We start from the raw sequence: 26,815 nt of genomic DNA on the forward strand, positions 1-26,815 counted from the left end.
CAGACACGCTGGTAAAACGAAACTTTGTTTTAGCAGATTTTTTTACAGCTACTTTAACAGATTTTTTTGGGCTCATGACTCATTATACTACATCTAAAATAAGGCTCCGATCATATTTTCAGAAAGAAAGAAAGACTATGGGCCTCATTACAACTCAGGCGGTAAGGGGTTTACGGCAGCGTTAACAGCGCCGACCCTTACCGCCTGATTACGAGGTCCCCTAGCGCCATGGTGCTTTTAACACCTGCTTTTAGCAGGTGTTAAAATCCATGGCGCTAAGGGACCATGGAGTTAATTACGCCACCGTAATTTACGGTGGCGTAATTAACGCCTTCCCCACTCCCATTATGCCCTATGGGGCAAAAATGGGAATGGGGAAGGGTAAATGGGGATTGGGGACTTACCGCCCCGCCAAGGTCGGAATGGGGCGGTAAGTCCGCCAACCACCATGGCATAAACGTAGTTTACGCCATGGTGGTAAAGTCACGGCCCAGGCGGTAACTTACCGCCTGGGTCGTAATGAGGCCCTATGATAAGTACTATAGTATGACAGGTCAATGTATAGTTATCAAAAATGCAGAGAATTGGGCCGCCACCCCGCAGCCCTACCAGACCAAACAGACACAACAGGCCACTTCCAAGGCCACTTCGCAAAGCCCCCTCTGTGGGAAATAAAGATTGTATTCCTGCAATCATGCTATACACACGTGCGCGCGATCAAGATAGAGTAAAAAAAGTGAAAGCAAAACATGTCAAAACAGCTGCACAGCACAATGCCCAACAAACAGATAAGTGTCGAATTCACCAAAATGTTAAATATGATAGAACATATCGAACCGTTTCCCCTGCAGTTTAAATGTTCGTCGGATTTCCACATGTAGGTTAGATAGACTTAGCTAGGTTAAACTCTCACAACACCAACTCACGTAAATCGTTCTATCACGTCAGGTTGGAGGAAGGTAGAATTCACAAAAACACTCACAACGCAGCTCGTTGCAAGCAGTGAACAGCCGAACAGCCACTTACAGAGCCACTTGCTCTGAGCGCGCGCGGACACCACTTCTTATGGAATTCTGGGTAAAGTGGGAGGGGCCAATCTAAAAAATTAAATAAAAGGGTCAAATTAGACTTTATATTACGTATGATGTCCTTATAAATATATTAAGGAGTCCACAGGTCACAGTTCCTTTTAAGAAAGCGGGCAGCAAGCTCAATAGCGTACCAGTAGAATCTTCACAATGCTTCACGAGTAGAATGCCCAGCCGAACAGCCACTTACAGAGCCACTTGCTCTGAGTGCGCGCGCATGAGCGCGCGGACACCACTTCTTATGGAATTCTGGGTAAAGTGGGAGGGGCCAATCAGTAGAATCTTCACAATGCTTCACGAGTAGAATGCCCAGCCGAACAGCCACTTACAGAGCCACTTGCTCTGAGCACGCGCGCATGAGCGCGCGGACACCACTTCTTATGGAATTCTGGGTAAAGTGGGAGGGGCCAATCAGTAGAATCTTCACAATGCTTCACGAGTAGAATGCCCAGCCGAACAGCCACTTACAGAGCCACTTGCTCTGAGCGCGCCAGGGGGAATATACATTTATGGGAAAAGGCAGGGTCTCTGGATATCCTCTTAAGCCATGACATTTTTATGCTTCAAGAGACCTGGCTGACTTTGCCTGTGAGCTTGGATGGCTATCAGATGTATGAGGTGCTGGCTAAGAAGGGGCCGCGGGCCGGCACCATGGAGGCCTTATTATTGGGATCTCTCGTAAATTAAAATCAACCAGCAAGACCATACATTCTGACAATGAGAATATCCTTGCAGTGGAAGTCTTTTGCAGTAAGGATAAAAGATGGGAAAAATTGCTATTGATCAATGTCAATGTGCTTCCGGAGACATGAGAGTCAGATACAGGCCTTGCTGTGATTGATGAGGTGTGTGGAAGTTGGGGGGAAAGTGGAATGCGGGGAGCTATCGTGATGGGGCAGATTTAAATGCTCAATGTGTGTATGAAACAGAGAGAAATAATAATGGCAAGATATGGGTCGAATGTATGTAAGAGTTGGACCTTTGTCTAATGAATGGGAGAACGAAGGATGATGTTCCGGGAAAGCCCATTTGGAAAAAAAGGGGGGGAAGCTGGGCAACACTTGATTATTTGTTTGGGAGTGAAGAAATACTTGAAAGAACCTTAGACCTTAATATTGCCTTTCTCAAAAACAGTGATCATGCAGTGCTCACTCTTTCGATAAAAATGGGGGAGATGAAAGAGGTATTGAATATAAATGGGGCAAACATCAGAAATGTAAAGGAAATCACATACCGTGGCCAGTAAAAAATGTAAATAAGATCACTGGGGTGGTACAATGTGCAACCAAGCATGATATTGATATGCTGACCTATTGTACGCCCCACGAATTTGAAGAGTGGTTAAAGTGGGTCACTGATGGGTCTTCAGCATGTAGAGGAAGGTGTACCATGGCCTCGGACAAGAAACATAGTAACGTTTTTGATGTTGCGTTTCGCGATGCAAAGTGCAAATTAAGAAAAGCAATAAGAATAGTGAAAAGTATGAAAGACCCTATGGAGATTACATGAGCCAGAGTAAAAACTGAGAAATGTAGGTACCATAATTGGCTTCGAGGTTGGAGGTTTTCGATCAAAAATGCACAATGGCAGAGGATGTTGGGGGTGTTGCGCTGGAGGAATTCCCGCACAATATGGCAAATTCTAGCTCAGATAAAGGGGTTAAGGAGATAATAAACCTCATCAAAGAAGAAGCCTGGCTTTACCATTTGAATAAAGAGGGGAGTATGGAGGAAATTGAGTATGTGGATCCCATTAGAGGTATACCTTGGCCAATTGGCTTGACATATGAGAGCCTGTTGAATGCAATAACAAAAATGAAGAACTCTAGAGCTCTGGGACCCAATGGTTTGGCTAATCTCATTTTGAAAGAAGCGCCAGAGGTATGGGTGGAAATCTTGCTGGTCCCATTTAGCAGAATTTGTACTGACCATTATGTGCCGTCCTCATCGAGACAATCTTTGTTCGTGCCCACCTTTAAGATAGGAGACAGGAACATCCCGGATAAGTACAGACTTCTCTCCATGTTGGACGTCTCAGGAAAATAGTTTGGGCCATACTTGTTAAAGAACCTACAGGATTGGGCAAAAACGATAGAGGTCCTTAACAAATATCAAATGGGATTCCGTACTGGCTCATCTACGACACATAATTTGAGATTGTTAGATCGATTTGAGGATTGCCATAGGGAAAAACAGTCCCCATCTGTATGTGACATATCTCGACTTCAAGGCAGCATTTGACCACGTTGACCGAGAGCTGATGTGGCAAAAACTAAAAAAAAGATGCATACCCTGTATGGTTAGTGTTTGCCCTGCAGCTTTTGCACAGTAACACCACAGTGCGAGTACGCCTTGATAATGGGGGAGGAATGTCCAGAACGGTGGGAATAGCCAGGGGAGTCGAGCAAGGATGTGTACTGGCTCCCCTGCTGTACAACCTCTTTCTGGCTGACCTTTCCCATCGATTGTTGACTAAATGTAATTGTCCTCACAATTTGGGAATTGAGCAGGTACTGTGCAAATCATACACAGACGACTTGTTATTCCTAGACCACACTTACAGAGTAATGAAAGATACAGGAAATGAACTTCATTGTTCTGCATTAGAGAACAAGTTGTTCATTAGCATAGCAAAAACCAAAAGTATGTTGGTTACTGGCAAAAAGGTTAATAAGTTGGCAATGGCTAGTACATTGGGTTGAATTGAGTACGTCGACAGCTATATGTATTTGAGGCTAGGGCCGTCAAATGATGCCAGCTATTGCTGCATTAAGGATGCTAAAATAAGGAAAGCCATACAATTGGCAACTCTCTTGTGTACATTTGCAAAAAATGCTGCGGGACACACAATAGAGGGGATACTAACGCTTTACAGACAATGCTTCTGCCCTATGGTGTTATATGGATTAGAAGCATTGGTAATGAGGGAAGTGAATTGGTTAAACCAGTTGGAGGGACTGTTCTGGAAGAGAGTTTTTGGCTTAACTCCATCAGCCTCAATAAAGTATTTACGCTTGGAGCTGGGGATTATATCCTTAAGTATGCAGCTGCTCAAGAAGAGGGGGGACTTTTATATTAAATCGAAAACAGCCACACAGTGCCCGATGTTGAAGGAGTTCGGGGCCTTCTATGAGTCAGAGAGAGTGGGCCGAGGGGAATATTTCAACATTTCATATTTGGAATTTTTTAAGAGTATAAATTGGAAGCCTCAGCTGAAGTCCTGGACCAATTTTGAAGAGTTAAAAGACTCAATGCACAGCAAAGCAAATGTGTGGGACTGGAGTAAGAACCATCAACAGTTGTCCAAGTTACATAACTATACTGCAGTGGCACAAGTATCCCACCACTATTTAACAACAGAATGGTACCTATTGCATAGCCCAAACCCAGCAGTTGCGCATTTTAGCTTGAGATTGATAACCAATCAATTGCCCTTGCTTACACTCCAAGGGACAAGGTTGGTTATTCCTCCGGAAAAGAGATTTTGTCGATCAGGTTTATTACCCGACCACCCCGAATCAGCAAAACATGTCTGAGTGTAGGTCATTGGGTACTGTATATATATGAGTTTACAGGGAACATTTCTATATTACTATGACACTATTAAGATAGAGGCCTTCTAGATCTATTGCCTAAATTGTGAATTAGAGCCACTTCATATAGCCCTATATTGGGTATGGCATCGAGTGGAACAAAGACTAATCAAGTTTTAGTAATAAAGCAGAGTAAGAGTATAAAACTGGGGGAATGTAGGTATGGATAGGTTAAATGTAGAGAGATGTGTGGTAATTTGGAAATCATTTTAAAGATAGTTAACAAAGTCTGTAAATATCTTAGGATGTGTCTGGACATGTTTAGATATGATTTTTAATGAAGGTATGAGGATGATGAAATATGATGACTTTTCTTTTTAATGAGAAATTAGGTGTAGAACCGTTAAATAGTAGTATGGATTTTTTTTATACAGAATAGGGATATGTTGGTTTTTAGATACCCTTCTTTGATGAATGTTTGTGCTTTTATAAATGTTGTATGTCTTGTGAATTATGAATATCAATTGTTAATTGTTAATTAGGAACAAATGTATAGTGTTTTGTTAAAGTTCTTTTAGAACTGAATACAAATACATACAAAATGAATGTCCTTACGGGGGAAGCTGTGTAGTGGTGATTGGGTTGTTGTGTCATAGCTGATGTCATGGATTGAGTGGGGGGTAACAAGAGGGAAATCCCTATTTGTGAGAGGACTATAGGCTCAGTAGAATTGAAACAAAGGGGGCTTCCTGCCACATATTTTTCAATATTCACATTCAATCATGCAAATATTTTTAATTTATCATGTTTATCTCTATGTCTGTTGTAACCATCATGCAGTTAGAAGAACGTTATACTTGATTAGGTTCACATATGGTTTATTATTTGGCAAGTGAATCTATTATTTCTTCTGTTTTAAACACAGAAAAAGATTTTTTCTATTTTCGTTTTTGACTTTTTTCTTTTGTCATAGTTTAAATGTACAATGAACAGTGCATACGACGGTGCATCAACACATATATATATATATATATATATATATATATATATGTATATATATATATATATATATATATATATATATATGTGTGTATATATATATATATAAATATATACAATCGGCGGGTTACCATACATGTTATAATTTCACATATCTAGGCACTGTAATAGTGCAAAACAAATCATTACATGCGGAACAGTAAAAATTAAAGCTCTGTTTGTTCTGGAGAGTGCTCAGTGGCAAGCTCCTTTCTCTAGATCTCATCCGTGGTCGAAAATGCCAGGCAGAAGGGTGACCTAATCATGTCATGGGTGGAACCTAGGTGGCATCTTCTGATAAAGAGGATGCAAGAGTGTCAGTGGACTGAGAGAAGACCAGCCTGGGTGGTGGGCACTGGCACTCTGGTGGTCCCAGCTTGTACCTGAGGAACTGGAGCCAATAAAGACTCACAACTATTACCACAACTGAGTGACCATGCCTGCTTCACTATGAAGTATACCAGGGTTCGGAATTGAGGGGAACTGGGAGCTATTGAGCTCCTGCTTCTAGCACAGCAGAGCCTGGTTAGCTTGAAACCAACATCTCCCAGCAGCTACATTTGGCTCCTAGCGCCAACTGGTGTTTTCCAAAAATATAAATGTGACATTAACTGAGTGTTTGAGAATGTCAATAAAGTATTAGAACACATATAATACACATTTAAACACAATGGTTCATACAAAATGGACGAAAGATTAAAGGAGCATCTCAGGTTGCTCCTGGTTCCCCTGCAGTAGCTCCTGCCTACAGGGTGATGCCCGACACCCAGGATCTGGTTTGAGCTGCTGCTCATCAATTCTCTATTTCGAACCCTGAGTATACACTGATACAGCCTGATACGGGACACAACAAAATACTTTAGCTGAAGTGATGGTTTAATGCAACAAAATCCTTGAAATCCGACAAATGTGGGAAACTGTGCCACCTTAGCTCTGAGCCCCCACATTCAGCATCCCTTGAGCACACTTATGAAATCACAGATGACATTACTTATGACATCACAAAACACGTCATAGAACGCGTTCCTCTTGGAAGCAAGACGATGCGGGGCAACACAGGTTCGATCCCCGGGTCTGTGCTTAGAAATCTCTGGGTGTTAAGAGCGCTGTAAATAACCAATTATAACCAATTATAACATCAGTGTTGTGGGAGGCAGAGGTGATCCTCTCCATCCCATGCCTGGTCCCCAAACCACATAGCGGGTGGCAGGGACCAGGCCACCTGAGTCACTCCACATACACAACTTTAAGGGCCAGGCAGTGGGCGTGGTCACAGTATGTAGCTGTGTAGAGAAGTAGCAATATTTCTATATATCCGTGTATCAAAATATGCATGTGTCTGTGTATCTATTTATTGATTGCCTATATTTAACTGAATCTACAGTATAAACTGATGTGCTATATAGTACTGTAAAGTTCTATCCTTTGCCGGCACATTACATTTAATTTCTGCCTCTCACTTCCATTGACAGCTGAGGAGCTATTGCAGCACGAACAGCACAAAGAAGTGCAGAGCCTCTGGAGCTCCTCCTGCGTAGAACTGGATGAGGCGGATCTGGAAGAGAGTCGACAGGCCTGCTGCCACCACTAGCAGCGGGGCAACATGAGCTAACTGCCCCATGCCTGGAGGGCTGCATTCTCCTTGGCTGGAGCACGTGTTTTTCCTAGAAGAACTTCTGGAAGCAGAGTGGAACAGCTGTTCCCTTGAAATTGGAATGAAGGAACTTTGTTGTTACTGAGAGGCAGCCAAGCAAGCTGCTTTGGAGAGGTTGGACCGTTGATGTCGTGCACGAGACCTCCAGCTGGTTTTCTCTGAGATGATGTGGTATCAGCGATGAAGACTAACAGCCTCATTCTTAATGAAGTTGATGAGGAGAAAGATCACAGAAAAAGACATTCTATGTTTTTCTCTGCTTCTGCTCCTTTCTGAACATATTCCCCATATCGAAGGGGTGGGCGCGATGGGCCAAATTCACTCCACAGCACTTCACATTCCCTCTTGGATGCATTTTGAAGGTGATTATGTGCTTTATAATTTGTGCCATACAATACCACAGAGAAATTGGCAGCCTAAAATTCACCCTCTTTGCCAATTTCACACATGGAGCAGAATTTACCATATTGATTTCCTTCATAAAATTATTTTTTTTCACAAAAATGCGTTCATTTCCCTTACAATGTCCTGCAAAATAAATTATATTTTGTGAGAAAAAAATCCTAAAATAAAGATAATTTCGGACAAAATAGACATTTCCAGAAAAAAATTGAATTTGACTGAAAATGACAAATTGGTAAATAATCTGCTGGCTGGCGCATCGCAATTGGTGGTCAATTTTGCCAATGTCATTTTGCCGTCAGTAATTTCACCCCCTTCTTCCTATATATACCAGAAACCTTGTGAGCGAAATCCTAACTGGATTTTCCCCGCACGGTTTCCCCCACCATGCGAGGAATCCAAAGTTTAGCCATGATAATCAGAATTCTAATCCTCGTGGACAGGCAGCATTCCTGCAGACTGTGCCCGCTTTTCTATGACAGCAAAAACCAGGAGCTTTTTAGATCACTTTCATTGACGGCTGCCATTTTATCCTCAAGTCCAGCATTGCTGATCTCCGCCACACCTGCATGCGCGCACAGCACAGATCAAGGCGAAGTCACTACACAGAGTGGAGGACGGCATGGAAACCCGTGTTTCACCGGGTTGTCTACACCTATTACTGTTTCTCGTGGTGAATCAAGGGAATCTGGAGGAGAGAGCCTGAACTTATGAACTGCTCAGGCTCTTTATCACAGATTCACCCTCTCAAAGAGAATGCAAACGAGCCTATAAGTAGCTATGACAAAATGGATGGCTCCACCTAGTTTCCAATGATGACACACTGATGAAGCACTTTATGTGCAGCCCTAGACCCAAGGATCATCAAAATGCTTTACAGAGGACACACATATCATCAAGAGCATTTTAGACATAAAGGACTGCACCTAGAACATGATGGCATGTAGTTTCTCACTCAGACCCGGCTACAGAAATCAGAGTGTGATGGCGAGAGGGTTGGAACCTGCAACACAGTCAATTTTACATGACACCATGTTTACATTTCACTATACTTATTTCCAATTGTCAGAAGTGGGAGTTAAAGTGCTTTCCCCTGAACACCACAATGCTCATCAAGTGTGTGTCGAAATGGGGATTAGAACCAAGGTCTGGTTTAAAGGTTTGCAGTTTAGCTAGTTTGGTGGAAAATGTTGCTCAACTGTGGAAGGCGGGTATCCTGTATTGGTACACATGCGTGCTCCAACTCTGACGTGTGCACTCAGACCACCTGTACAAGTGCTACGGCTAAGGGTGGAAATGAAGCAAAAGCGGCTGCAGAGGATGGGCATTGTAGAGCTTCCCCTCAACTGTGCTTTCCTGGCGCCAGGTGGGTGGAGGTCAGAAGGCCTGCTGATGTTAGCCAGTCCATGTTCAACCTCACTAGCATGACCTGATGACTCCATGTCACCAAGACATCCATTTTCCAGACCTGGACTTTCTTTTAATAAGATAAGACATTGTGGGATGTGTACAGGGACGTCATTTCACCAAAATGCCAGGGGTAGCGGAAGTGACATCACATGACCCTTGATCCCTGATGATATCACAGGAAGTGATGTCATTTGACCCCACCCCAAAGAGATATCGCGGGAAGTGATTGAACACAACCTTTCACCCGTTGACAAAACAGGAAGTGACATCACATAGCATTTTACACTACGAAAAATATGGTTATGATATCACTATAATGCGATGTAGATTTCATACAAGAATGGATCGCCATATGTATCGTTAAGATCAGTGTGCATAGGCCCATATTACCAAATTACTTTGAATGCAAGCAGACGTCCATGACCAAATGGTAACGATGTGTTATTATATAGCACTTACGCTTAAGCGCTTTATATAGAAAAAAATACACCCAATATCACCCAACCTGTGTTGGTACTCATTTGTTGACCTCAGAAGGATAAAAGGCTGAGTTGAGGCGTTTAAGAACAGACTAAATCAGTGACTCACTCCCTGAAGTGTGCCTGAAATAAACCTTTAATGAGTCTACCAATTATTGTATAGAATTCCAGAAAGACACATTATTTGGTATCCCTATTCTTTCTTATTTAGGGTCAGTGCTGAAAGTGTTCGACTTGTGGCACTCCTGTTCTTATTTTTCTTGTTTTTTTAGGGGCCTGAACAAGAAAGCCAGCCACTCCAGAAGTAAAGAGCCACATGATGCTGGCTACAGCCGAGGATTACAAAAAAACAAAAAACTTTTTTTCCCTTTTTTGTTTTTAGAGGTCGCAAGAGAGACCTCAGAGGTCGCAGTTGCAACCTCTGGCGACTCCTAAATGACGTCCCTGGATGTGTAGTCTCATTTAACTTCAATTGCACAAATTAAACTTATGCACTATTTCCCAATGATTTGTAAAAAGAAAAAGGCGAAGTTTGAAAAAGCTGTGTCCTGCTGATTTGGAGCCATCTCGACAGTGTGAGACACTAATGCGGGTGCTGGGAAGCAATATATGAGCAAGTATTGACCACACACCTGACGCATTTGCTGGAAGGGCCTGATAAATAGATTAAGCCTGATGAAGTGCATCCACTCAAAAAAAGTATCACCAATAAGCAAAAGAGCAAATTATTTCTTACAATAATGATTGCTCAGAGTGCAAATAATACATTATTAAAAGGATTAGAGATTCTTTGGTACATTTTTGTAAAAAAAGAAATGGGCTTGAGATGAGCTCAGTGAATCGACCAATGAGATATGGTTGAATCCTACATATCCATAGATTTTGTTTTGTTAAATAGGGAAAATTGACTAGTTTTGATGGCACACCTCTATTTCTTCCTGGGGAATAATATAAGATGCCCCCAAGATTATCTTCAAACGATAGGACATTTCAAAGGAATTCAGTGCTGGCAGGTACATGTCTTTTACCAGTAGTTATTTGAGGTGAATACTCAAAATGTGTCAGGCTCCTTTCTTGGCTTGTAATGAAATATTAAAAAATGAAGGTGCCAGATTATAAATGCAAACAAACACTCTTACATGCTGAAGTCTGTAGTTCATTCAGACACACCGTTTATTTGTGTAGCAGGTGTCGGCGCACTTTAGTAACGCAGCACAAGCGCTTGAAGGATTTAGTTTGGTGGGGACAAAGTAATAATTGCAGTTCTAAACTGCAACCCTGCACCTTATACTTTATCACCACCCAATCGACTCCTTGTTTCAGGAACTGCTCATGTGCAACTAAACCACTGAACAGCAACACGCCGACACCAGCTAAGGGCATAAATGGTGGGTGATCTACAGACAACAGCAAGTAAGCGTGTCCTTGCATTTCCAATTTGACAAATGAGAATTTAAATACGAATCAAGAAAGGAGTCTGACATATTTGCCTATTCATCTTGATCCTCGTCAGGAACAATGTGTTTCACTGACAGCACTGAATGAAATTGAAATTGCCTAAAGTTTGATGAGAATGTGAAAGCCTATGGCGTGATTTCATCACGACCACTCTGCACGTTTGCATTTTAAAAGTGCAGATTTGACCGATGTCGTTTTTGTAAATTTTATGAACAAAATATATATATGTTTTGAGTATTTTGGGTATGGGTTTGGGGTGTGGTGGGTGCCATGGTGAGGTGGCGGGGGTGGGTGTGATAGGGCTTGGGGGCAAGACCCCCATTTAAAAAAAAATAATTTGACAAAAAATACCACAGTGAAAACTTCACGTTTAAAATGCAAAAGTGAAAATTGGCCGCAAAGAAAGCACGTGCAACCTGAGGCATGTTTCAACGAGTCCTGATGAATATGAGACCATACCAGATGGGCGTACTGTCGAACCTAGTCAACCTTTCTTATTTGCTGAGAAACTTTTCTGAAAAAATAACAGAAGGAGCCTAATAGGTTTGATATCCACACATGGGAACAACTGTGTGCATTGCATTTACTGGCTATATAGATGTAATGTATACCTTTTGTATGCAATGTAATGTAAGAAGATTGAAGGAACTCCCACCCAGGTGTATGTAAATACTCTATCCTATAGACCAAGGAACAAATGCGAGAGGCAGAAGCAAGTCCCATTACAACAGAAAGGTTTTCACATTTTTTTATGAAACCAATGAAGTCACTAGTATTTCGGATGTTTTCAGGAAGGGTGTTCCCCAGGTTGACACTAGAGCAGCCAAAGGCCTGGATCGTTTGAAGTGGTTTATACCAATGGGATGGCGAGTGGCAGATCTTTGCGGCCAGGATGAAGAGTGCCACTTGAAATGGTCTTTGATATATGGCGGGGCTTGTCCAAAGAGGGTTTAATGGACTAATGTGAGACGTTTAAATGCAATTCTTCCCTTGAGTGGCAGCCAATGTAGTTTCCTCAGAACAGAAGTGTGGACTTGTCTAAGCGTGTTAGTAACAATCCTAGCTGCAATGTCCTGCAACTCCTGGAGCTGGTAGAAGCAGGGATCTGCAACATTTGGCTCTCCGGATGTTTTGGACTACAACTCCCATCATCCCTAACTAGCATAGTCAATAGCAAGAAAATCATGGGAATTGTAGTTCGAAACATTTGGAGAGCCACAGGTTGCGGACACCTTTGCTAGAAGGTACTCCAACATGAAGCAAATTGCAATTAATCTACTATAGAGCCATCTGTGGCCCTGGCAATGGAAGAGCAGTGCTTTTCAGAAAGTAGTGACCTCATTAGTCAGGGCATTATCAAATGATCATTGGTATTTTTTTTAACTTGGTTTATCTCAGAAGTCATGGAGACTGTTGAATTGAATATCATACTTCATGATTTTATTTTGGTTTGAACTTTAATAGTTTGTCTTTCAATGTGAAATTCAGAAAAAAAGAGCTTAAGGCTTTGGACACCATGTGTGGAGGTGCCAGAAGCAGGTTCTCCGTTTTCTCCTGGTTGAGCCCAACCAGTTTCCTGCCATTATTTCTTCAACACAAGTAGAGTGGATGTGGGCAATGTTAGTATGGCAGTCGCCACCCATGTGGAAGAGCGTTTGGGTATCATCCGCGTCATTTCAAAGGATTGCTCCAAATCATGAAAGGTCATATAGTGGCCTCATATACATGTGGAAGAGAATGGGGGACATGCAAGAGCCCAGTGGAACCCAGCAGTCAAGTAGCTCAGCAGATGCGGCACGCTAAGCAATGAATCGTCTTTTGTGTCATTGTATTTTATATGTAAATATTTGCATGATTTCCAATTAAAATAATTGTAAACCAGAATCATAATTCCCAGAATGCATTCATTTGTTAAAGGAAATCCCAGGGTTGGGAAAGTGTCTCAGTGACCTGGAGTCATCTGGCCACCATGCGCGTTTCTCCCGACATTCGAATTTTTTAAATAGGGATTGCTTCGGGTTAATGTGAAGATCATATAAACAAGCTTTGGGAATGCCAACGGTTTTGGTTTTTGTGTAGGCATGGGAAAGGCATTTGCCAGGAACTGCCAAAGTGGTATTAACTGGGCACTGATGGCAGCAGCTGCAAAATGGTGTGAGTATCTGGGCATATAATAGCAGTGCCTGGTAAATCTCCAATACTTATTCACAAGCCAAAACTGTTGAATTTCCCAATGCTTGTTTTTAACAGGACTTCAGTGAAGGGCACACATATTGCTTATAAATGGAATGGCTGAAGGCAGAGCTGCTTGACGACATTTTTATTACACCAGAACTATGTCTAGGGCTCCAATTAAGTCATTAACTCTCAGAAGACTGCTTGGAAAAAAAACTGGCAGGCACTTTGAGTGCAACGTTTGATGTTAAGGCTTGATAAAGTTGGCTCAAAGAGCTACCTGGAATATGTGTTTTGGGCGGGGAGGGGCAGGAGTTGGGTAGGAATGGCCATAGGGTTTAGTATGGCCTGGAGCATTCAATGGGTGGGTAAATAACCAAACAATACCTACAACCTTTGTGTCCCTCCTAAATACCTGCAGTACTCACTGACCATGGACTGTCACATCAGTACTCTAGTGAGTTCCTCAAGCTTTCATTTAAGGTTGCTTTGGAAGATACGTTCTTATGTGTCTGGAAAAAAAACGGTGGCACAATAGCTAGAGCAATTGTCCTCACAAAATCAGACTACTTGCTTGTTGAAAACTCTGTAAAAAACATTCATAAATTACACGTTGTTCAAAATGACGTGGTTCGAACCATTGTCCTCATTAATCGCTGACAACATATTTCAGACCATAGGAAGACATTGCATTGGTTCCGGTGAAAGCAAGAGTTGAATTTAAAGTGCTTTCCATGGTGCATACATGTTTAAATGGCCAGGCTCCTGGTTATTTGACTGAAGCTATTCAGTTGTATAAACTAACTCGTCTTCTTTGGTCTAATACCCAAGCATTGGGTGTCCGTCCCAGAGGACGCCGAACTGGGGGCAAGCGGAAATCCTTTTGCTTCCTTGGCCCTACCCTTTCAAATGAGCTGCCATTGGACATTCGGCTAACATCAGACTTCTCTGTGAATAGGAAACGCCTTAAAACTCTGTTGTTTGAGAAGTATTAATGATACCAGAATGTTTACGCGTCCTCTACTGGACTCCCTTGTTGTCTGCTGTTTTGTCTGTTGGCTTTTGTGTATTGTTTAGTTTTGTTGTGAGTAGTGCCATGATGCCTGTGGGCTCCAGCGGTCAATAAGCATATGAATCAAATAATATGTTCAGACCCGCACTCCCTGACCGCACCCCAGCTAGGAGCACAGTGGCACTCCTTCAGACTGCTGTGAAGTGCTTTGAGTGTGTGTGCCTGGTACGGAAGGGAGGTATGTTGTGAAGTGCTTGGATGGGTGTCTGGAATGCGTGAGGTCAGAGAGAATGTTGGGAGGGGAGAGTATTGATGTATGAGTGAGGGGAGTTGGTGTGTTGGGGTTCCAGTCCAGGCAGTTGGAAGATGCACCATTGGTGGTGGGAGCCAGTGGGTTCCTCATAAGTGACTTGATGTAACCACTATAAAGGACTTATCTGAAGAGTCACAAAGTACCCTTTTTAACACAGACCCCTTCATAGGCAGCAAGGCTGATGGTAATGGAGCCTATCACAATGTTAGTAGTAGGCAAGGCTGGTGCACTGGAGCAAGATCTGCCTCTTACCAGGATCCTGGCAGCAGAGGAGGATGTGAGGGATGGAGGGTATCCTAGATCGGTCACTTTCTTGTGTACTAGGTAAACCTAGACTTAAGGAAGGGGGTACGCTAGACGCTCTCCATTTCCCATTTCATCAACGTACTCTGTTTAGCATCGACATGTTTCTGATCCACAAAGGGATGCCTGAGCACGACTGAGCGAGACTTCCTGTTTCCAAGACCTGAGCAAGGAGTGCCTTCTCGCTGCGCTTGTGGATATCGGCTCCAAAGCAGAAATGCATCCAATATCCAAAGACATCTCAGCAGACCTCAGCAGTTGTTTTTCAATCATCTTCCCCAGAGGGTCAGAGTCAGTTCCTTCAACAAGCACCAGCAGCAGCTACTGGAAGGCAGTGAGGACAGACTGGACTGTACATGTCCCATACACAGCAGATGGAACAGCAACACATTTCCTCCTCTCCAAGGAGAGTCTGCAGTCCCAGATGCAGATGGAACTGAGGTCCACCATTGAATGGGACAGAACACTGCAGAGGAGTACATGTTTTAAACTCCCAACCAGAGTCGGCCTTAGGGGGGGGCGAGCCGGGCGACCGCCTGGGGCGCCACGCCCCCCAGGGCGCCTTTTGCCCCTATCACGCCAGCTCGGGGGAGTCTTTCAAGGGCTCCCCCGAGCTGGCGTTGTGGGACAAGGCGCAGCAGGCAGCCTTTTACTGTAAAAGGTGCCCGCGGCGGTGGGTGCATTTAAATGCGCCCCTCCGCCGTGGACACTTTTCACAAGAAAAGGCGCCATTAGCCCCCCACCACGCCAGCTCCAGGGAAGCCTTTCAAGCGCTCCCCCGAGCTGGCGTGGTGGCAGAAGGTGTGTCAGGTGCCTCATTGTCATTGAATGAACCCGCAATGGCGGGCTCATTCAATGACAATGGGGTGCTAACGGCACCTATTTAACCTCCTCGGCAGAGCAAGGAGGTTAAAAAAAAAAAAGTTTCCCATCCTGGCTCCGTCCCCTTCTGCCCCGCCCCTTTTAACCAGGGGGGCGCGGTGGGCGGGGGGGCGCCAGTTCGCCCAGGGCGCTGCTGCCCTTAAGGCCGGCCCTGCTCCCAACACAAGAACGGATGTCTTGTTAATGCAGTCAGGAAGGCAGAGCTTTACAGATGACTGCACAGCTACTGCACAGCTATTCTGTGTCAGGGAGTGTAACCCTGCAAAATATGGGACTGAAGAGGGCATTGTTATACATAGAAAAATCATGAAATTCCCTTTTCTTCTTCTACAAGCGGTTGCCATGATGAATTGTTCAAAGGAAATCAAGAACATGAAACATATGTCGGCATTTCCGCCATACTTTTAATGGCTGGCGTTACAAGGCATGTAATTCATTCTTTTTTTTAAACATTTTCTGAATGCATTCACGCTGGTTGTAAATAGATGAATGTATTAAATCTATTGTTATGTGCAGAGAATGGCAATCACACAATGTATATTTCTGCAATGCAATTTTTGAAAAATAAAATAATGAATTTAGTGATTCCAAATATGTAAAGTGTGCTGACTATTTATCCCAACTATAAATGTACAACTTTGTGTGATAAGTGTATTCCGCTCGGACATCACGCAACTAGAATGTTTCAGCTAGGTTTACTAGATAGTGATTTATGTTGGGTACATAAGGGGGGACCCAGTGACCCACTTCACATGTTGAGGGGTGCCAGCGGGTTACTCAGTTCTGGGCTGATGTGATAGAGTCCATTTAATGCTGATTAATGACTTGCCAATGCGTCCAGGATGTCCCTGTTTCCTGTTCAGGGGCGACTAAATAGGTCAAGAAAATGTGAGAGGTGTTTTGTTCAGGGCCATGACTGACCATTGCTAAAATTGAAGTTTTGCGCTTGTGGGAGGGCTCATTGGGAGAAGGGCTGAGATGTAGATCAGAGCACTGAGGAAAGGATCACATTTAAGCAGCATGAGGCTCTAAGCACTAATGAAAAGATTTGGGTATGATTCAATGAGGCGTTGAGTCGATGCGCGGAAGCAACATGGTTGATTGGGGCAAAGGTGCTTTATATTGGTAGGCTTGCCATTGCTTTTAGTAGTGACAGGTGTACCTCCCAACCCCCTTCCCGTGTAGATCGGTGTGTACCCATCCCCGATTATGTGTACCTTTACACTGTGAAACCTTTGTTACCGTTCAATAACGTGTACACCATATGTAGTGTTCCCATCTTTGCTTTACTTACTATCGTACTTTGCCTGTCTTGAATAAATTGGTCGAATAATAAAAAGGAAAAACAGGGAGGGGAATTTTAAAAAGAGGCAGAGAAAGAAAGTGCCAGAGAGGGAACACGGAGCAGCTTTGGAGTTAAAGTCTTGTGTGGGAGAACTGGAACGCAAAAGAGACAGAAGTAGGTTGATGCAGGAGAGCGGATGGAAATTGAATAGAAGTGTCTACATTGTTGGGAGCATGGTGGGCTGTGAACATTTAAGATGGTCTGCGTGGTCTCGCCTCCGCTGCAAGCATAGCGCCCTGCGGAGATGGATTGTGATTGCATTCACCTCACCTTTGACTCCCACAGAAACAGTAACTGCTTCCTGTCGATGACAACGTGGAGGCAGTAATGGCGGAGGCTGCGTTAATGGTGGAGGCGCCCGCAGGTGAAGCGTGCAGCTTGATCTTGTATTTGCTGGTGGACGTGTTTCTGTGGCACCATGCAGTGAAGCAGATTTGATGCCACGGGCACCGTTCGCTGTAATCCTCTACGATGTTGGAGTTCAATGAAAAATGTGACTCTTGTTACAATGTTTGCTGCCACCTCAACTCTTTTAAATTCACGTTGCACTGGAAGGAGTTGCTTGAATGTGTAGGGGTGGACTGGGAAACAATCTGTTAATCCATTCTCCACATTACACCATTTAAGAGAACGTAGCGAGCGAGCTTGCCCACCCCCTTTAAAGAGGGCTTTGGGAGGTCCGTCACTCGTGAAATCACTTCTAAAAAGTGAGTTTAAATTGGTCATTGTGAAGCACCTGTTTCTAAATACAGGTGTTAAAAAGCACTTTAACATGCCAAAGAAACTGAACTATACAACATATATCTGTTAAGAGGTACTGGAAGCTAAATAACCGACGGCTTTCTCTGAAGGACTGTTGGGTAAAAGGAGATATGAAAGGAAGGCAGGGGTGACTGGAAGAGAGGGTAGGAGGAGCAGAAAAGCAGGCAGGAAGGAAGGGCGACTGGAAGAGATGGTAAGAGGCGCAGAAAAGCAGGCAGGAAGGAAGGGCGACTGGAAGAGAGGGTAGGAGGAGCAGAAAAGCAGGCAGGAAGGAAGGGCGACTGGAAGAGAGGGTAGGAGGAGCAGAAAAGCAGGCAGGAAGGAAGGGCGACTGGAAGAGAGGGTAAGAGGAGCAGAAAAGCAGACAGGAAGGAAGGGGTGACTGGGATAAAGGGTAGGAGGAGCAGAAAAGCAGGCAGGAAGGAAAAGCGACTGGAAAAGAGGGTAGGAGGAGCAGAAAAGCAGGCAGGAAGGAAGGGCGACTGGAAGAGAGGGTAGGAGGAGTAGAAAAGCAGGCAGGAGGGAAGGGCGACTGGAAGAGAGGGTAAGAGGAGCAGAAAAGCAGGCAGGATGGAAAGACGACTGGGAGAAAGGGTAAGAGGAGCAGAAAAGCAGGCAGGATGTAAGGGGTGACTGGAAGAGAGGGTAAGAGGAGCAGAAAAGCAGGCAGGAAGGAAGGGCGACTGGAAGAGATGGTAAGAGGAGCAGAAAAGCAGGCAGGAAGGAAGGGCGACTGAGAGAGAGGATAAGCGGAGCACAAAAACAGGCAGGAAGGAAGGGTGACTGGGAGAGGGGGTAAGAGGAACAGAAAACCAGGTAGGACGAAAGTGTGACTGGAAGAGAAGTGTTGTAGTGTGTCTCTGAGTGTGGGTGACATCACTGATGGTGGAATGTGGTGATGTCAGTGAGTGTGGCGTGCTGAGGTGTTATGTTCTGAAGTACTGTTCTAACAGTTACAGTTGGAGATCTAAGCTGGCATGAAGAGATGTTTCGGTGTCTTCCTGGCATATACTTACTAATAAACCCACTGATAACTTACCTGCTACTCCGGGTGTTACTCCAGGTACCACATTATTTCACTGGCGACGAGGATGGGATCCTGTCAAGGAGGGGGCAGGAGTTGAAGTCCAGGAACATCACCCTCCATGTACCCACATCCCATGGGTGATGCCAGTTATGTTTGCTCTTGGTTTCCTGAGCTGCGGATGGCATCTCAGCAGGCCGGGTGGTGCTGAGCTCGAGTGTCAAGGTGTTTGGGAGCAGAGCTGAAATGCACATAATACTGTGTGCAGAGCAAGGGGTACTGGGAAGAAGGTGCCTCTTTGAAGTCCATGGAGTGTTCAGGGCGTGAGTTATTCGTGCTCCCCAGGAAGGGGTCTGCACGGCACACAGTTTGGTGTGCAGAGGAGGAGCGTGCCCTTGGTGGGTGCTCCAGCACTAAGTTGTGCTCCAGCAGCGAGCCTAGTCAAGCCGGGCTGTGCCTGATGGCTGTTGAAGTTGCGTGGCAGGAGTGCAGAAGCTGTGATCTGCGCTGGTGCTGAGCCGGTGGCCAGTTGGATCCTGTACCGGACCGGTGGTGCAGCGCAGCTGCAGGGAAGGAGTAGTCCGGCGGCGGCCAGTGCCGGGAGGTATCCAGCGGACAGAGAAGGTGGCAGCGTATGGCTGTGCATTGGAGTCGAGGAGAGTAACAGGCCGTGTTATTGCAGTAGTGGAGTTCTGGCATCAGCGGAGGACACTGGGGTGGTGTTCCCGGTTCCATGGACTTCAAGTCGAGGCGCAACAGTGATGCGACCTCTGTATCACCAAAGGCAAAATGATTATATTGACGGCTCATCGGGAGGCTGGAACGCATGGAGCATTTGGAGTGCACTGCATGTGCGGCGTGACTGCCACGGAGTGATTTATGTTTGTTGCCAGATGGAAGGCGTTTGGTGTCACCATCCGAGGCGTCAAGGAGGTGTTTTTCCATATGCGGAGCGTGTATTGCGGAGGAGCAGTCAGAACGGACCCCAGAAATGGTGCATTTTCAGGACGCGATTGTGAAGCCGAATAGTACTGTGGACTCAGTGGATTTTCCACAGGAGCAGGTGGTAATGTGGGATTCAAGGACAACGTGTTGTTTGTGTGGCGGGGCAGTAGAATGTGTTTCCCATGGTAGGTGTGGATGCAGCACCACTGTTTCCGGGGCCCAGCCTGATTAGGACTTTGACTGTTGGCGGCCATATGTGAGGAGGACGTTCCAGTTCTTGTTCTAGTGGAACGTTGTTCATAGGTGCACATGGCCGGTTCATATGTTGTCTCGTGTACATGTCGTGGCCTTATGTGTTAGGTCGGCTGTCGATGTTGGGCACTGTGTGTGTGTGTGTTTATCTAGTGGCCGTTTTTACGCATTGAAATGTTCTCATTTAAATGTTTTGCTGATCTGTGTTTTATTGCAAGTGTGGGTTTGAACTCGTGGGCTGCGGGTTCTATTTATTATTGTGTTGACATTATTTCTTTCAGGTGGGGGAAGGGGGTCCTTGGACCTGGACACGTGGGAGGTTTGGGACTCTTGGGAGGAGTAGTTTTGGCACTTTGTTTTTATTTCCTTCGAATGACTTCCAGTGTGAGGCCATGGTTGCGCAGAATCATACATCTATGTTATTATCCAGTTATGTTGATCACTGTACATTTCCAGTTCAAGCCGTTCGGTGAGATCGTTGGCATTATTTGCTGATGTTCTTGCTTTACATGCTGCGCTCAGGGTTCACTGATTTATCTGTGTGTCCTCTGTCTCGTATGCGGCGTGGTTAAATGGGTGTGCGTAGTATGCGGTTTAGAGTTTAGAGTTGCCATATCGGATGTATGGACGTGACAGTAAGGCAGCTCGGCCTGGCCAGGGTTTCCATATTTTGAGGTGGTGTGCTGCAGTGACGGTGTGGCAGGCGCTGGGGGCCTTGGGGTACTGGTTGAAGTTTTAGAGTACTGCAGTGATAATCAGCGGTGTGTGTTGCGGTGTTGGTTATGGAAGCTTGGTTGTTGCCTGGGGTCCCATTTCCATATTTGTTGGTTGCTCCCCTGTGGGCAATTTCTTTTTGGGATAAGGTGGTCCCGTGCTTGTGTGCTGATGTTGACGTTTTGACAAGGACTAGGGGTCCTGGGTTTGTAGTGGTGGTGTGCTGCGGTGGTGCAGGGGGTTTGGACTAGGGGTCCTGGGTTTGTAGTGGTGGTGTGCTGCGGTGGTGCAGGGAGTTTGGACTAGGGGTTCTGGGTGTGCAGCAGTTGGCAGGGACCTCAAGTCTCATGGTGTAGTGGTGTAGTTTAAGGCATATGTTTGGCGCTGTTGAAGTTGACCATGGCTTCTGATGGTGTTCATGTGCTCTGTATGAGTGCTGTTGTGGACTGATGTCAGTGGTGATGTGCTTGTTTTTGCTCTCTCTTGAGCAAGGATTGTGCCCGGGGGTGGCAGCCCAGGTGCCCTAGGTTGCAGACTAGAGCGGAAGGTTGTTGGTGCACGGAAGGTTTGGAGTGTTAGTGTAATGTACTTTGGGGTAAGCTGGGACGTGGCAGGTCCTAGGTTCCAAGGGGCAGCTTGGAACAGGTGGAGTACGTGTTTCTTTTATTTTTGTTCCTCGAATGCTTCCAGTTCTAGTTTTGAGGGGAGGTGTAGCCCTTGTTCTACTTCGGTGGGTTCCTCATTTGTTGTATACTTGTGGGGACGGAGTGGGGTTTGAGTGTATTCTTTGGCACGATTAAAGTGCAGGTTTATTGTGCCATTTTTATTTGTTGGCACAGTTTATGGTGCAGATTCTTGGGGTGCCACATAGGTTTATGGTTGCGCCGTGGTTTTGGTGTTAAGTGTAGTGCAGGGTCTTTAGTATTGTTTTAAGTTGTTTGGCATCCGGTCTTTTGGTATTATGCTGTGTTGGTTTTGGGGCTGTGAGGGAGCTTCAGGTGGACAGTGTCTTCTAGGTATATTAGTGGTGCCATTTGGGGTCTGGTGTGTTGTTGCATTTACTTGCTGGCCACAGGTACTTGTGTGCATTTACGTACTTGTGGGGGATTGTTTTAGGTGTAAGTTTTTAGTTGTGAGATCATTCCTGTTTCAGAAATGTAAGGAGGCAGAAGTGTTGTAGTGTGTTTCTGAGTGCTGATGACATCATTGACCCTGTAATGTTGTGATGTCAATGAGTGTGGAGTGCTATGGTGTTATGTTCTGAACAGGGGTTCCATGGGTTACAGTTGGAGAGTGTAAACTGGCATGGAGGGACGTGCCGGTGTCTTCCTGGCATATACCTACCAATAAACCTACAAGTAACTTACCCTCTGGTCCGGGTGTTGTCTTCTGGTACCAAGTTATTTCAAGAGGCTAAGAGATGCAGAAAAGCAGGCATGAAGGAAGGGTGAATGGAAGAGAGGCAAAGAGGAGCAGAAAGCAGGTAGGAAGTAAGGGGTGACTTTGAGAGAGGCTAAGAGGAGCAGAAAAGCAGGCAGGAATGAAGGGTGACTGCAAGAGGGGCACAGAGGAGCAGAAAGCAGGTAGGAAGTAAGGGGTGCCTTAGAGAGACTCTAAGAGGAGCAGAAAAGCAGGCAGGAAGCAAGAGTGCCTGGGAGAGAGGGTAAGAGGAGCAGAAACACAGGCAGGAAGGAACAGTGACTTGGAGAGAGGGTAAGAGGAGCAGAAAAACAGGCAGGGAGGAAGGGTGACAAAGAGAGGGAAAGTGGAGCAGAGAAGCAGGCATGATGCAAGGGTGACTGTGAGAGAGGTTAGAGGAGCAGAACAGCAGGCAGGAAAGAAGGGTTACTGGGAGAGAGGATAAGAGGAGCAGTAAAGCAGACAGGAAGGAAGGGGTGACTGGAAGAGATGGTAAGAGTAGCAGAAATGTAGGCAGAAAGAAAGGGCGACTGGGAGAGCAGGTAAGTGGAGCAGAAAAGCAGGCAGGGAGGAAGGGTTACTGGGAGAGAGAGTGTCAAGACTCCCTTCCTCCTCCTCCTCCTCCTCACCTGAGTCTTTGATCGATGAAGGAGATGGGGGGTCTTGCTGGGATGTCCTTTGGTTCTTCTTCTTCTTGGAGGTTCTTCTCTCCTTGTGGAGATATGGTCTGCCCTGGAGGGAAGCCTCTATGCCAGACTCACAGGTGTCAAGACACAGAACCTCTCCCCGGAACAGCCGGTTAAGGGGAAGAAGCCAAAAAGGCTCAAAAAACCCTTATGAGATGAAGTGATGATGTAGTTGGCAAGCAGGCTTCCACTGCCCAATCACGAAGAGGAGAGGCCTCTGGAGAATAGTGCAAAGTAACAATGATATGGTGTAGCAGTGGCTACTCGGGAAGTGGGAGAGCAGGAGGAGAAACTCTAAGCGAAGGGAGAGGAAGGCTGGGAACTATGAGGAAAGCAAGTTTCTCTCAGCGCACAGGTAAGTGTAAGGGAAGCCAAAGCAATCTCTTAAGAGAGCATGCAGCAGAAGCTAGAGAAAGTTCTGCACACAGCGAGCAAGAGATCAAAGGATAGCGTGCAAGAAGGCAAAGCAGAGTGCACAGCTCAGAGGGGAAATAACTCACTGCATCTGGCCCAAAGAGAAAGGGTTGCAACATGATGAGCGCCGGCAGTGGGAATGAGATATGCCGGTGGCGGCGGCTATGATGGAAAAGACTAGACCGCTAATCGGTGCCCAGCAGAGAATGTGATGGCACCACAATGGTGGCAGAGCTTCCTTTTGCTCTATAGACTCCAGGAAGGAGGAACAGTGACAGTATGCCCCCTACAGTACCGGGCACCACCAGGTTTGCTAGGATAAAGGCAATGTAATGTATGCAGCAAACGAGGTGCTTTGATATGGGAGCTTGGTTCCCAAGGGTCCTCAGATGAAGGATATTCTCTCTAACTCACCAGGTACTGGAGAGTACCCTTGTAGTACCTTGAATCGCAGATGTGAGAAACTTCGTATTTGTCTGTCTGAGATGGAACTAGGGTCTGGTAAGGACGCCTTGTGCGTGAGTGAGCATCAGACGCATATGAACAGAGTAGGGAAGAATGAAACACTGGGTGTAGACGAAGCAGCGACTTGGGTAATCGCAGCCTGAAAGCCTCAAGGTTTATCCTGGCCAGGACCTTGTAAGGACCAATGTATCTGGGGGATAACTTTGACGGGCGAACCCACCTTGGCAAGAACTTGGTGGATAACCAGATCTTGCTTCCTGCTTCCCAGTCAGGTACTTCCCTACGATGCTTGTCAACTTGTCGCCTGTTTATTTGCTGTCTTCAAGATTCTCATAAGCATTCTTGTGTGCTTGTGAAATGTCTTCCAGCAGAGAGTCTATTGATGGTAATGAAGATGGCGGGTAAGTAGAAACTGGTAGAGAGTGCAGATGAATACTATATGTGCAGTAGAAAGGACTCATACCAGTTGCAGTGTGGACTGCGCTGTAGTATGCAAACTCGGCTGTAGGTAGAAGATCCACCCAGTTGTCTTGTTGGATATACGTGAAACACCTAAGATATTGCTCCATAGTTCAGGAGGAGACGAAAAGCAGGCCGGAAGGGTTACTGGGAGGGAGGGTAAGAGCAGCAGAAAAATTGGCAGGAAGGAAGGGTGACTGAAAGAGAGTGTAAGAGGAACAGAATTGCAGGCAGGAAGGAAGTGTGACTGGGAGAGAGGGCAAGAGGAGCAGAAAAGCAGGAAGAAAGTGAGCTTAGAGGCTTTTTTGGAAACACGCATGCAATGGATGGGATACAGAATAACTCCGACACCAAATAATCGAACAAACTCAGGAAGATGGCAAAGTTTTCTGTTTTATTATCAAATGTTTAAAACAGGGAGTTACAAGGGAATTCAACGGACGTTCGCTTGAGCACTCCTACATTTCATTAAAAAATCACAATTATATAGTAAAAACACATCATATGTGCTGTCATACTGCGTGGCAAATGTGAGAAACCATGACGGTTTGTGATACGCTCAAGGGGAACATCTAAGTATACTTTCTCTAAGGGGTTGGGCTGTGATTGGGTCTCTACTGGACATCTTGTGCCTATCTCTAATGCAAGTCACCTTCAACTTTATTAAGTAGATGGTATATCACTGGCTCTCAAATTATAAGGCCCTTCATTGTATGGCCCTCTACAATTGGTTGGCATGCTCGTGACATTTCTGGAACATTCGGTCACTTAGTAGCACGTAAGCTCGTACCCAGGTGCCAGGAGGTGGACTCGACTTTACATCCCCACCCAATTAGCCCAGCGTCTCACATCACCCATGCCTACTGCCATGAAGATTGCCTTTGAACTTGGCCTTGCAATGTATTCTTGTCTCTGGGAATGTAAGGGAGCGCGAGCATGCACTATCGCTATTCTAGAACTCCACGCTCAACTCTATTTTCATCGTGGGCTCACGTGATGGGAGACCACAATTTGGACCATTTTGCTGCATTTAATTGTCTTAAATTAATAAAACTTGGCATGCATGGTGTTTTGTCTTTGCACCTTAACAAGGAATGATTCAGCTTTGCACATTTGCAGCTTTCAAGAGTAGATAACCAGTCTTGGCTGCCTTTAACTTTGACACCAGGCTAGACAGCTTCGCCATTAACTTTCACGATCTCAGCTAATTCTTACTGCGACAGAGCTCTCGACCTTCTTTCTCCATGGGTCCGAGCTTACTAAAATTGTGACACCGATGTCCAGCTTCTATATAATGGCGACTCCGCCTGGAGTTTATTTACTACATATAGCCAGCTTCTATGATCACTAAGTCTACTTGCGTTGCTGCATCTGCACAGTTATTGAACAGCTTGCATTTTCTGCAGTGCTCTTCACACGTGCACACTTTTCTGTGCATATAACAGTTTACTCGATTCTTTATTTCGTCATCTGTTTCTATAAGGGTCATGCATCTTCTTCAGCCAGTCTTCTCGGTGCATCACGCTTGCTTCGTGTGACGTCACCAGCTCTTTTTCTTGCTCTTTTTCATATTCCTTCGAGGATTTCTTCCATTAGATTGTCATCTCTTCGAGAGTACATCTGATAGGGTTTTCTCAGAGGGTATCTTCATTCGAATATTCTCCAGGGTATGGTCACAAATGCTGGTGTCAAGCATAGCACAATTTCAGGCTTCCAACATACAGGTGGTAGGGGGGCGCGACTTCCTGCAGAGGCATTCGGCTGCTCCTCTACAAAAGGGTGACTGTGGGGGAGGGTAAGAGGAGCAGAAAAGCAGGCATGAAGGAAGGAAGAGTGACTGGGAGAGTGGGTAAGAGGAGCAAAAAAAAGCAGGCAGGAAGGGATGATGGCAGGAAGAGATGGTAGGAGGAGCAGAAAAGCAGGCAGGAAGTAAGGGTGAATGGGAGAGAGGGTAAGTGGAGCAGAAAAGCAGGCAGTAAGGAAGGCTGACTGGTAGAGAGTGTAAGAGGAGCAGAAAAGCAGGCACAAATGAAGGGTGACTGAGTGAGAAGGAAGAGGAGCAGAAAAGCAGGCAGGAAGGAAGGGTGACTGGTAGAGAGGGTAAGAGGAACAGAATAGCACAGGAAGGAAGGTTACTGGGAGAAATGGTAAGAGGAGCAGAAAAGCCTGCAAAGCAAATCCTATGTTGTTGATGTAACACGACTGCCTTGAGGCAGCTTCAAAAAGCTTAATTGGAGGAGAGCTCTAGGGGGAATTGGAGTGGCTTCCTAATAGCATTTATGATTATTGAGTTATGGGGAAAGAGTGTTCACTGACATTGCTTATTAATACAGGTGGAAGGCATATTCCAAGTGCATGCTAGTCCTGGTCCTAATATTCAAAGGGACTTCTGATGTGCACCTCCTGTGGCAAATATTTGGAGCACAGACGGTTGCTGCTGCTAACTGTTTTATCAAAGCAGCAAGAGTGTACAGAAGAAGCCAGGCACACGAGCGGGCTCCCAAACAATGCACCATCGGTTTCGACTAGGTACGTATAATACACCACTGGCCACAGGCATGGCTATCCACACACATCAGTATAC

At 45.3% G+C, this 26,815-nt stretch overlaps 1 protein-coding gene across 1 annotated transcript in view; it reads left to right on the forward strand.

Annotated features, from left to right (window-relative positions):
- The window catches only part of RAB17 (RAB17, member RAS oncogene family), a 138,909-nt gene extending 125,849 nt beyond the window's left edge, over window positions 1–13,060 (forward strand). The window contains exon 6 of the mRNA XM_069615979.1: window positions 7,131–13,060. Within this exon, the coding sequence (XP_069472080.1) occupies window positions 7,131–7,249 (119 nt within the window). The 3' untranslated portion in view covers window positions 7,250–13,060. The remainder of the gene's footprint in view (window positions 1–7,130) is intronic.
- The last annotated feature ends 13,755 nt before the right edge of the window (window positions 13,061–26,815 follow it).

The sequence above is a fragment of the Ambystoma mexicanum genome, chromosome 9, assembly GCF_040938575.1.
Source record: "Ambystoma mexicanum isolate Mex_15411 chromosome 9, UKY_AmexF1_1, whole genome shotgun sequence".
NCBI classification, from domain to species: Eukaryota; Metazoa; Chordata; class Amphibia; order Caudata; family Ambystomatidae; genus Ambystoma; species Ambystoma mexicanum.